Source organism: Stegodyphus dumicola, chromosome 1 (genome assembly GCF_044657685.1).
Source record: "Stegodyphus dumicola isolate Sdum_Otavi_A_Nest chromosome 1, ASM4465768v1".
Classification (NCBI taxonomy): domain Eukaryota; kingdom Metazoa; phylum Arthropoda; class Arachnida; order Araneae; family Eresidae; genus Stegodyphus; species Stegodyphus dumicola.
The window spans coordinates 279354811-279368129 of record NC_140768.1 but is presented as its reverse complement, the minus strand read 5'-3'; the positions used below and the strand labels follow the sequence as shown (position 1 = coordinate 279368129).

At 36.8% G+C, this 13319-nt stretch overlaps 1 protein-coding gene across 2 annotated transcripts in view; it reads right to left on the bottom strand.

The window, feature by feature from the left end:
* LOC118191370 (uncharacterized) overlaps positions 1-13319 on the bottom strand; it is a 370344-nt gene that overhangs the window by 28576 nt on the left and 328449 nt on the right. For both annotated transcript variants that reach the window (XM_085807507.1, XM_085807514.1), the window contains one exon: positions 687-869. In XM_085807507.1, coding sequence (XP_085663633.1) covers positions 687-869 — 183 coding nt within the window. The remainder of the gene's footprint in view (positions 1-686; positions 870-13319) is intronic.

The following is a 13319-nucleotide window of genomic DNA, read 5'->3' as shown; positions in this document are numbered from 1 at the left end:
AATTTACAAGTTTGGTAAATAATGTATATATGAAAAGTAGTAGTGTTAGAATTTGTTTCATGTGTACAAAAATTAATGAAAGAAAATCGTGTTTTACTGAGCCTGCTTTTTGCTGCAATAACAAACACTCATAATGCAATATTTGATACTTCTGGGCATAATATATTTTCAGCCTTTTACCCCTCAATGTGCTGAATGATATTTGGATACTTTTAATGTGCTGAATGATATTTGGATTTAAAAATTCAGTTCTAGCTCTGATACAGGATGACGTCGAGGATTTTTGTGGAAACCTGAGTTTCAAGTAAATAGGTAGCTCAATAATTCCTTTTGGGGTTTATATAATGATTATAATTAATGTAATTTCTTTAAAAATCTCATTAATGTAATTTCTTTAGATTCATGTATTTGAATTAAATTTTTGCAACCCTACCATTTCGCTTTGTGATCCCTTTTAGAATCGTGGTCCACAGTTTAAGAAATGCTGATTTATTACACTCTTCCATTGTGATGATAAAATTAATTATTATTTTAGTTATTATTTCACATTTTTTCCCTTTTCTGCATTTTACAGGGATGCGTTTTCTTTACCTCTAGTATACTCCACTCAAACTGTGCATGCATAAAACTGATCATAATTACATAAAACAGAAATGACAGTTTTACAGAGAAATGAACACACTTACCACCACTTTTAAACTCAGTATGTAAATGGGCAAGTCCACGGGTAATTGATAACGTCATCTTGCAAAGCTGATTCCAATCTATTACATTTTCTCGCAGATAATCTTGAAGACAACCGATGGGAGAAAATGATACAACAAGCAGATATTCAGGTCTGCCATCGTCACCTGTACGCTCTTCGGAACCTAAAAATGAAGCAAATTATTATCAATCAATGATAGAGTCTAACCGCACCGATCGCCGAAGCCTAACCACGTCGTGAACCTGAAATGAGCTGGTTAACCATTGTGCTTCTACATTATCCATTTGACGAAGTAAATATTTTTTTTATAGTGAATTTAAGCTCGATATATTTACTTGAAGATTATAAAATGCCGAAACTAAACGGCGACAATTATCACACATGGTGTACCCGTTTGCGTGCCATGCTGTTGCAGAAGAGATGTTGGGAAGCAGTGGAACCCGTATATGGAATTGAAATTAATGAAGCAGAGAGGAAAAAGAATGACCCTATTATTCCTCATAGTTGAAGATACATTTCTAGATGATATCGGAGATTGTGTTAGAGCCAGAGACGCCTGGAACTGTTTAAAAGAAATGCACACAAAATTAGGTTTGCTTCACGTACTGCAACTTATGAGAGAATTCTTTAACATAAATATGAAGCCAAATGAGTCAGTCCAATCTTATCTAGCAAGATTAATGGACTTGCATAGAAAATTAGCTAATGGTATATATGCATTTACAGATAGAAAAGTGGCCCTAGTGATGCTATTAGAACTGCCTAGAAGTTATGAATCGCTCATCCTAATTTTGGAAAAAGACGAAGCAAACCTGACAACTACGATTGTGAAACTAAGGCTACTTGTAGAAGAGAAACGTACAGTTAGAAATGAGAGTTCAGCCAAAGTGTATCATGAAGAACAAGCTCTTCACACTAACAGTTTTGTCACCAACTAGAAGAAGCCTGCATTTGGAAAACCCGTGAAGAAGTATGCAGCTAAAAGGCCAAATGAAGAAGAAACTAACAGAGGAAGAAATATTAAATGCTTCAGCTGTGGCCAATGGGAGCATATCTCTAAAAATTGTGAAGAAGCCAAATATCAGAACCAAAACAGTGCCCAAAACTGCAGTTGACCTCAAGACAAACATTGCACTTCTGGCAAACGAAGAAAAATCAAAGAAAAGTAATCTGTGGATTTTATACAGTGGAGCTACAGAACACGACCTCTGATAAAAGAAAATTCTCAGACCTTAAGAAGTACACATCTGAAGTTCTAGTTGCTAATTCAGAAAGAATAAAGGTCACTGGAATTGGAAATATTTCATTTTCTGTTGGAGAAGAAGATGGAGAAAAAAGTCACTATTGAAAATGTCCTATATGTTCCAGAACTAGGAGGAAATCTATTATCCATTGGTAGAATTGAAGAAAGAGGCCTAAAAGTAGAACTTGTTGAAGGAAAAGCCAAAGTGATTGGTAAGAATGGAGACACTCTTCTATCTGGTGAAAAAAAGGAAGGCTGTACATAATCGAAGAAAAGATGACAACTGCCTACGTTACAAAAACTGAAAGTGCCGACTTGTTGCATCATAGACTTGGTTATCCACACTCTTGTACAACAAAAAATATTATCCCCATCGGCAGAAACCTGAAATCAACAGTATTAGTAAATGCACCTTGCCAAGTCTGTATCCAGGGAAAAATGAAAAGGAAGAAATTTCCAAAGGCTGCTAGTACAAAAGCTAAAGACATTCTAGAAGTTATACATACAGATGTTATTGGTAAAATTTCTCCCCTTCCTTTGAAGCCTCAAATTACTTTGTTGCTTTCATGGATGAATTTTCTCACTATACCGCGGCATTCTCTATGAAAGCCAAAAGTGAAGTACTAGAAAGATTTGAGGAGTACTGTTGCACGGTAGAAAATCTCCAAAACAGAAAAATCAAATTCCTGCGAAATGACAATGGTGGGGAATATATAAGTGAAAAGTTTGACAAGTACCTCGCTGCGCATGGGATTCAAAGACAACTAACTGTACCTGACACACCTCAACAAAATGGTCTGGCAGACAGACAGAACCAAACATTGATAAACATGACAAGATGCTTATTTATAGAGTCCGGAGCAGATCACAGGTTTTGGGCTGAAGCAATGGCCACTACGTCCTATCTCCATAACAAGTGCCCATCTATGGCAATTGATGGCGATATTCCAGACGAAAGATGGTCAGAATCTGGAAGAGAAACAGACCACCGCAGAGTTTTCGGATGCAGAGCCTGGAGTCATGTTCGCCCACATTCAAGAGGAAGTAAGCTTGATCCTAAAGCTACAGAATATGTTTATGTGGGCTATCCTAAAGGAGTTAAGGGCTACAAATTGTATGACTTGAAGAAGAAACATTTTTTTGTCAGCAGAGATGTCATTTTTGAAGAAAATGTTTTCCCCTTAAAACTAAGCAAGTGTGACAATCCTGCAAAAGAAGCTACTCTTAAAATTGAAGACTTTAAATCAGAATATCCCTTGGACCTACCTGAGACAGACGCTCATGACATATCTCTAGATCACATAACTCCTGATGTAAGTGACTTGGATGAAACCCAATGTCTAAATACAGATACTATTGACCAAAATTCTGAAAGATGCCCAGACCTACAGCCTAAAAATACTCCAGATTACAAAGATGAAGGCCAATCAGTTACACAGGTACAAGATGTTGTTAACAACCTATGAAGTTGAAAACAACCTATGAACATGAAGTTGAAGCAGCAGCCAGAAATCCTACCCATGGGAGTAAGAAAGGTGAAAAAAGAAACACCAGAATTCCTAAACGTTTCGAAGAATTTTATCTGTACGATGTCCAAGAGATACAAAAATCTGAAGAAAAGGATCCAGTAATTCTAAAAGATGCCCTGAAATCACCCGAAGCTGACATGTGGTTAAAAGCCATGGAGGAAGAAATTCAGAACCTCACTCAAGCTCAAACATGGGAACTAACAACTAAACCACCAGGAACCAAGGTAATACCATCCAGATGGTTGTTTCGTAAGAAAAAAGACGAGATTGGGAACCGAACATAATTCAAAGCCAGATTGGTGGCAAAAGGCTATCTGCAAATACCTGGAGTGGACTTTCAAGACACCTTTTCACCAGTCATCAAGTTTAAATCTATAAGGTTACTGCTTACCGTAGCTGCAGAGAAAAACACACAGCCTTTCTCAATGCAGCCTTCCGGCTGCATTGAGAAAGGGAAAGAACACCTTGTCTGCCACTTGAAGAAAAGCATTTATGGTATCCGACAATCAAGACATGCATGGAATACTTGCTTGAGCGACTTCCTGATCCAGTATGGATTGAAAAGATCAAGTGCAGACCCTTGTATTTACTTTTGTCATTAGAAGAACATCATAATTGGAGTTTATGTTGATGGCCTCCTGATAGTTGGAAACATGCCAGAGATAAATGAGTTCAAGAAAAGGTTCAATGTCAAGGACCTAGGTCCTGCAAGCCAGATCTTATCCATGCAAATATGCAAAGAAGAAAACGGATCATACACACAAGATCAGATCGTTTATGTGTCGGAGATCCTAGAAACATTTAAAATGACTGAAGCAAAATGTGTATCCATGCCATTGGACCCCAGTATAAAATATAAGAAGGTAGATGAACAGCAGTGGGAGGAAATCAAAGAAGCTATAGGAAGTCTCCTTTATCTAACTTGTGGTACTTGCCCAGACATGGCTTGTTCTTCCACCTACATGAGCGAATTTAATGAAAAACACACCAAAGAACACTGGAGAGGTGTGAAGCACATTCTAAGATACCTAAAGGGAAAACAACGCAGAAAATTGAGATTCCAGAAGACAGGTGAGCCACTTCAAGTCTACTCAGATGCTGACTGGGGAGGTGAAGAACTGACCGTAAATTACAGTGGTTACATAATGCTACTCGCAGGTGCTCCAATCTCATGGTCGAGCAAGAAGAAACCCACAAGAGCTTTATCGTCGACAGAAGCAGAGTATGGGGCGATGTGTCACACTGCCAAGGAAATCCTATGGATTAAAAACTTGATGGAGGAAATCTGTAGTAAATTAGCTGCTTCACCTCAAAAAGTGCTAGTTGATAACCAGGGAGCAATATATCTAGCCAAGAACCATGTTACTTCTGAAAGAAGTAAGCACATCAATATTAAATTTCATTTTCTGAGAGACCTAGTGAAAGAAAATGTGATTGCATTTGATCATGTGCCATCCAGTGACAATCTCGCTGATCTCCTAACTAAGCAGACCACGAAAAAAAAACTTTTACGTGACATGAACTATGCCAAGACTTGCACGTAAAAATGATCTCCTTCCAAGTTTGTGACTGATATAAACCATTATGGTTGTAACTGTTTAGAAACTTGACTTAAAACTCCGGAAAGAAGCCTAGATACTAATTTTTCTTAATTATTTCTATGTAAACATTGTGTTTCCTAGTATAATTTAATATGTGTTCAGTTAATGATACAATTCACAAGTAGAGGTCAATAGTGTTTAAGCATGTAATAGCAGCTACATTGTTTTCTGTAAATGTGTACAACCACAGCGTGATTAATTTTTATGAAGTATGTAAATATCTTGCACATAGTGTGATTGGCAAGGGGGCGTGTTTAAAAAAATAAGATATGTGTGCCAATCACAATATTTACTTAATGTTAATTGGCAACAGTAGTGTTGTCGTCGCGTTGTCCTTATCTGGTGTGCATTGCTGTGGTTGCTTGTTTTCATGTAATCAAAATATTACCAATATATTTGACTGTTCAACGTGGACTATGTCATTTCTTTACCCACAAATAATTTAAAATTCTAACAATACAAACGTAAAAAATCTTTTTCAAAAAATCAAAAAGTTAAAGGACTATAAAAATCATAAAAAGATAATTTATATTTCTCATCACATCTCATTTTGGAGTACCTTCACAAATCCCAATTTAATCATAATTTTAAGAAGCAAAATACTGGTGTAACTACAATTACAGTATCCCATTACTTTATGAATACAACGAGAAAGAATATTTGAGATGTCTTTGAAATCAAGTTGTAACATTGCGCGCCTCCAACTTGCACGCAACCAAGAGGTGACTGTGGAAACTGGATAAAACACCGAGTCTTGTGAAGGGTTTAAGTCCCTTTTTATTCAACGTAATAAATTACAATTGCGTGCTCTTGACGCTTACAGACGGCGCCAACTCGGCGGTCAAATAAAAATAATAACCTGAAAAGAAATTAAAGACAAGACTCTAACTACGAGGCTCTCTAAAATAACTAACTCACCGCGTTTTACAATACCGCTGCTAATTCAGCAGACTTGAAGCTCACTTGAACGATTAACACTACTTCCCGCCAAGCACATAGGCTGAAACGCGGGGTTCTTCAATTTCTCGCTAACTACCTCCGCACTCGTGAAGTAAGAATATCACACCGAACTCGTTTCCTTCTATTTAAATCAGAATACTTCCACTGATAATTTGAATCCTTGCGCGTTCTACTAAAATTTACATATTCTGGCATTGGCAGTTCCAGGGGAAAGTAAGGCTTGACAGGAAAGATAGTTTAAACTTAAAATAAATGTTAGTTAAAATAAATATAAACCCTACATTTGCCGCTGCCAGAATTTGGAAAACTTGGATGCAGGTCCTACAAACGACCTGTTGTAAGTTTCTCTAATTCTGAACTAACTGGCGAGAACCTCGTTTACACAAAAAAATCTTATGTAACAATTTGTATACTAAAATTCTGTTGATCGTTATAAAGCTCTCTTCTTACAGCAACTTTTCCTGGACTTCATCAATCAATCTTGGTCTTTCCTTCCAGCATCTTTGAGTTTTCGATGCTTGAAACTCTGTCATTCGTTTTTGGCAGAATTGGTCCCAAGTTAGAAGTTTCATGGATGTTAATCTTCTCCTTACTGCCCTCCGAGTGTCGTCCACCTGACTTTTTCTTTTGCGTCCTCTACATGCTGGCCTCTTGGCGGAGTAATCGTCTGGTTGTTGGCATTTCCGTTTCTCCCTGGGACGGCTGGTCTTGACGTCCTCCGGTCTGGAGTCCTTCTTGAATTTCTTCTGTTCCTCATATTTTTGTGCCTCCTGTTGGCGTTTCAGTTTCCGGAACGGCGGCCTTGCTGGCACCTGACTCTGTGGCCGTGTGCGCGTTCTCCTTGATGTATAATTTTTCCTGCAATCCTTTGTAGGTGGTGTTTTTCTCTTTACCACGGTTTCTTTACCCGGTGCATCTGTATTTTTGTTTTTCTTAAACGCTGGAGTTTGAAAATTATTTTTTCTTTTTGATACCGACGTCCGGGTTGTAGAAGTGCTAGGTCTCTCTTCAGTTCTCTGTTTCTTGGGTGGTGGAATAGTTGTTGTTGTCTCTGGATCTTCTACTTCGTGTAGACTTGAGTCCTGCAAGAAACTTTTAAGGATTTCAAAATCATTTGGATTATAGTATTTTTTCACCTGGTCGGGACTTGCTTTACAGATTTCCCCTCTCTCGTTCTTAAAATATAATACTACCCCTTTGATTTCCTGAATTACATAGAGGCCTTCAAACTTTGGAGCTAGCTTTGCTGTAAAATTGTCTGGGGCACTTGATAAAGAAAATTTCCGCTTCAATACTTTATCCCCAACTTTAAAATCTGCTTCACGGCGTTTTCTATCGTAATATAGTTTCTGCCTATTTCTTGCCGTATCCGAGGTTTTAAGCGCCTGATCAATCAACTTTTGCACATCTTTTTGTTTAAACTCCTGCTCTCTTTGTTGCACAAAGAATAATTTATTTAAAGGCGTAATTAATTTTCAGCCTAAGAATAATTCTGCTGGAGTTTTTCCCGTAGTATCATGATGTGCCGTTCTTAAAGCATAAGCTAATTCATTTATGTAGCCATCCCAGCGCTTGTGATGTGTGCTCACGTAACTGCGAATTATTTTTACTATATTTTTATTAACTCTTTCTGCTATGTTAGCTTGTGGTCTATACGGAACCATTTTGATATGGCGTATGCCAAGTCCATTGCATATGTTTTCAAATATTTGACTAATGAATTGTTTTCCGTTATCGCTAATGACTTTTATCGGTGCACCATATTTTAAAATGTATCTGTGTAAGAATGCATCTGCGACTGTTTTGGCTGACGCGCGTTTAAGAGGAACAATTTCTATCCATTTTGAAAAATGATCTACTATTACTAAAAGAAAACGATTTTTATTTAACTCGCTCTGGGGGAAGGGACCAAGAAGATCTATGCCTAAAATTTCATTCAGAAATGTAGCGCGAATGCTATTTAGGTACCCGGCCGGGCTGTAATTAATATCATTTATTAACTGACATTGATTGCAGGACCTGACATACACCGTTACTATTTTGTATAATTGCGGGAAATATACCGCCTCGCGTACCCTTTTTAAAGTCTTTCTGACCCCTAGGTGGCCCGCTGTTTTTGCTTCGTGCAACTCCTTCAAAATGCTTAATCGATGCGAGGCTGGGATGACTGGCTTATACTCAAGATTTTCGTTTGTTGTTTTCGTATAGAATAATAAATTATCTATTATTTCATAGTTTTTTGCTCTATTTCTTATCGCATCGATATCTGTATGCTCAAAGCTTTCGGGGTCATTCAAATAAGCATAGATATTTCCAAATTCAGGATCAGCTTTCAGTTCAGTAATAACCGTATCTCTAGAATCTAAAATTTTTGAAGTCAACACAGCGCATTTAAGTTCATTTCCTTCATCGTCCAGTTTTATACGAGAAAGTGCATCAGCTACATTGTTTTCCTTACCCGGTTTATATTTTATTGTGATATTATATTCTTGGAGTTTTAAAGCCCATCTTATTAACCTGGGCGTTAGGTTTTTCCCTGAGTAAAGTCTACCAACAGCCGCATGATCCGAAAAGACTGTTACTGGCGATTTGCCGAAATAAACTCGAAATTTGTGTACAGCCATTAATACGGCTAATGTTTCTCTTTCTGTAGCTGTATAATTCCTTTGTGTCTGATTCAACGTTTTACTAAAAAATGCCAGCGGATGGTTATTTTGCATAAGAACGGAACCCACCGCATAGTCTGACGCATCTGCTGCAATTTCCAGGTTTTCGTCCCCCTCCGGGAATTTTAAAACAGGGGCATTAATAAGCGCTTCTTTTAATCTTTCAAAAGCTGTGTTAGCTTCCGCTGTCCACGTAAATTTAGCCCTTTTTCTTTTGATTACTAAGAGTGGTTCAACAATATTAGTGAAATCTTTTATGAAAGATCGATAGTAAGAACATAATCCAAGGAAAGAAGAAAGTTTCTTGGCGGTGTTGGGCGGTGGGAAATTCTTAATAGCTTTTATTTTTGAATCTTGCGTTTCTATACCCTTTTGTGAAATTTTATAACCGAGATATTTAAGTTCCTTAGTTGCGAACTTGCATTTTGAGGCGTTAATTGTAAGACCGGCCTCTTTTAATAATTTAAAAACTTGTTCTAAATCATTAATATGTTGTTCCAACATACTACTCGTTATAATTATATCATCTAGATAAATTAAAGTTGAGTTTCCTAGGACAGGCTTTAGAACAATGTCCATAGCTCTCTGGAATGTTGATGGGGCCCCACACAACCCAAAAGGCATGCGTAAAAATGCATAAGTGCCCGATTTTGTTATAAACGCAGTTTTATGTATATCTTCGGGTCTCATAGCTATTTGATAGTAGCCAGATGTTAAGTCCAAAGTAGACATATATCTTGTCGATTTGATCTGTCTAATGATCTCATCTATAACCGGCAAAGGGTAAACTGGAAATTTGGTAATACTATTTAGTTTTCTGTAATCAATAGCAAACCTCCAAGCCCTTTTATCCGAAAGAGGAAACTCGTTCTTTTTCCTACATAGTACGACTGGACTCGCGTACTCACTATTTATGGGCGTTATTATTTTATTCTTTAACATCTCCTGAATATGTTCCTCGATGATTACGTCTTTTTGTTTATCATACCGATAAGGTTTAGTCCTACAAGGTTTTTCGGCATTTAATTGAATCTTGTGCGTCACTATTTGGCAGTTTCCTGGTTTTTCTGAAAACAAATGAGAAAAATTACTCACCACTTGCTGTATTGCTTTACTTTCATGGTCATTCAGATGGCTAAGGTCCAATTGCGGTGTCTCCACAGGTTCCACCACCCTCTGGTCCATCTCCAACACCATGGAACTATCTTGAAAATTTAATTTGGCCCTCGCGGCCCTTAAAAACTCCATACCTAAAATAAGAGAATGTTGCAGATCTTTCACCACAAAAATTAATACTTTGAGACTTTCCTCTTTTACCTGTAAGTTTAATGATAATTTCCCGATGCAGTGACATGTTTTTCCTTGCGCCACTATAATTTCCGTATTTTTGGTTTTAAATAGTCGTACCCTATAAAAATTCTTTTTGAAGAAATTTTCACTCATAAAATTTCCTTCTGCTCCTGTATCGATGAGGGCTTCTACTGGTACATCGCCAACCAGGACTTGTATAATTGGTAGCTGTGAGTTTTTTACGATGACCATATTTAAATGTCTATTTGAGGGTTTTTTTAAAACTTCCGGGGTCTGGACCCTCCCTTTCACAGGCCCCTCTACTTGTTTAAAGCTTTCCTTTCAATCTGTGTCTTCTGGGTACGCGGATGTTTATTTTCAAATTTTCTTTTTGGGCCTTGACCTTCGAGTTTCGATGCGTTAGCTTGATAGCTTTTTCCCCCATCAGAGCGATTTCTATTTCTGGTTTCCTCCTTTGAAGATTTCCTTCGGGTACTTTGAGAATATGTTTCCCCTCTTGCTTTTTCCGCTATTCTGTGATTTTGAAACTTCACCGCCAATTCGAAGAGTTCCTGCAATGTGCTTGGGTTTCTAATTTCAAAGTAGTCTTGAACAGCGGGTAACAATCTTGGTAATATTATTTCAATAATCTCCACATCGGATTTCTTCCCATACAGCATATCCGTTAGCTTGATTTTTCGTAGAATAAAGTCCGTCAATTCTGCTGTATCCCGTTGATAGAAACTATATAGTTCGGCTTCCAGCCGTGCGCGATCTTTCACTATGGGGAAGGCCTTTACTAACGATTTTTTGAAATTTTCAAATATATACGTCCGGCTTCCAAATTCCCCTAATAAGAATTTGCCTATATTTTTCCACCATAGCGCGGCCTGTCCTCTTAGTGCTGATGTGGCGATGGCAACCTTTTGTCTTTCGGGAACAGGGTAGAGCTGAAAGTGGTTTTCTAGACCTTCTAGAAATACCGCCACCGAATTTTTTCCGTCAAAATGGACGTTTGGCTTGATTGATGCTCTCAAAGTCTGGACCAGGTATCCAAATCCTTCTAACTGGCTTGTCATTTCTTGGTGTTGTCCAGCGGCTTCCATCCAGTTTTCGGCCATTTCAGTTTGATAATTGTTCGGGCGCCAATGTAACGTTGCGCACCTCCAACTTGCACGCAACCAAGAGGTGACTGTGGAAACTGGATAAAACACCGAGTCTTGTGAAGGGTTTAAGTCCCTTTTTATTCAACGTAATAAATTACAATTGCGTGCTCTTGACGCTTACAGATGGCGACAACTCGGCGGTCAAATAAAAATAATAACCTGAAAAGAAATTAAAGACAAGACTCTAACTACGAGGCTCTCTAAAATAACTAACTCACCGCGTTTTACAATACCGCTGCTAATTCAGCAGACTTGAACGATTAACACTACTTCCCGCCAAGCACATAGGCTGAAACGCGGGGTTCTTCAATTTCTCGCTAACTACCTCCGCACTCGTGAAGTAAGAATATCACACCGAACTCGTTTCCCTTCTATTTAAATCAGAATACTTCCGCTGATAATTTGAATCCTTGCGCGTTCTACTAAAATTTACATATTCTGGCATTGGCAGTTCCAGGGGAAAATAAGGCTTGACAGGAAAGATAGTTTAAACTTAAAATAAATGTTAGTTAAAATAAATATAAACCCTACAAAGTTTTACTTAGAAGTTCAAAATCAATCTCCACAATTAATGTAACTGTTAAATACAACACAGCATTGTTGCAAAAGATTTGAGCTAGCATAGCAAGGGAAGAATCGAAAGTCAAAAAAATGTAGCACAAGACATCAGAGATCATTTGACTTTTGTCACATCATAGGTTAGTAAACTCATATGACCTCTGACATCACCACACAGCCAGTCTTTGTGAGTTCCATAGGTTACGGATTGTAATTCGATTTTCAGTCATCATAATTAGCTAGATGAAAATCTTAAAAAAAGATTGCTGTACTATGATTCTAAACTAATAAGTGGACTGTATAGCAAAAGAACTAACTAAATTTATTTACAGTAATTAACTATTCAGATCTAATACATGCTCTGGCATGTTGCTTAGCCGAATCCAGATGGCCAAGTGAGAGTTTCTCTCCCTATCCAATAGGTGGCGCTGTATTCTAACTTAACAATTGCTAATTTTCCATTGTTCAATCCTTTGTTCTTTTAATCAATTCTCATTTTAATTTAGGTTATAATTTTTTGGTTAATTTATTCATGCCAATTTTATGTGCTTTCTCATGTTTGGATTGTTAACATTGCTGTAGTAATTGACTTGGTGGTTACTTTTTTATTTGCTTTACTTTAATTGTTTATGCTTTTAAGTTAGTATTATGTTCTGAATGTTGAACTTATTTCAAGTCATCAGATTCTGATTGCTAATAAAAAGCTACCTTTATTGATTTTTAAACTTGTGTTTTTATTTTATGTTTTTATTTTCAAGTTATTTCAATTGTTTACTTCTCAATAATGTTATAATCAGGAGAATAAATTTCAGATATCTGGTGCACAGGCCGCTAATCAATGTGTGATCACTTTAGAACTGGAAGAAAAGCTGATTTAAAAAATACATAAAATATAAAACTGCCAGTATTAACATGCATAACTTTGTCTTAACACTCGCTTTGTAACGTTTATTACTATTATTTTTATGGAATAAATCAATTTTACATGCCCTCAATTTACATTTATGTTAACTTGCAATTAGCTTTCACACTACTTTAAATTCTTTCTAGCCAATTCTCAAACCAAACCACATATTTTAAACCAAGCATTTTGAACGGTGGTGCTAAATTTTTTCATGTTACTCATAATTCATATTTTAATTAGTGCAGCATATAATCTGACATAAACTTTGGAATTACACTCGTAGATCACCAAAATATTAAACAAAATAATTACTAAAACATATGAAAACACAGCTGTTAGTTCTAATATACAGTACACAAGCAAGCCATGAGATATGATTGCAGGATTCCCAGTAACCAACTTTTATTAAACCTAAATAAATCATTACTTTTAATTATAAATTAAATTAAATTAAATTAAATAGATACATTATTAAACCCATATACATTTTAAGATATATTAATAAATTTTTAATTAACAAAAAATATCACAAGGAAATGAAGGTAGCAGAATATTCGCAAAATCGCACACATATAAACTTTTGTAGCACTCTGTGAAAAAGTAGCAAATTTGCAAAAAAGTGCATATAATCTGGCAACACTCTCATACAGTACTACAGATATAATGCTCAAGTAATGTCTCCACTCTGAACTTTTA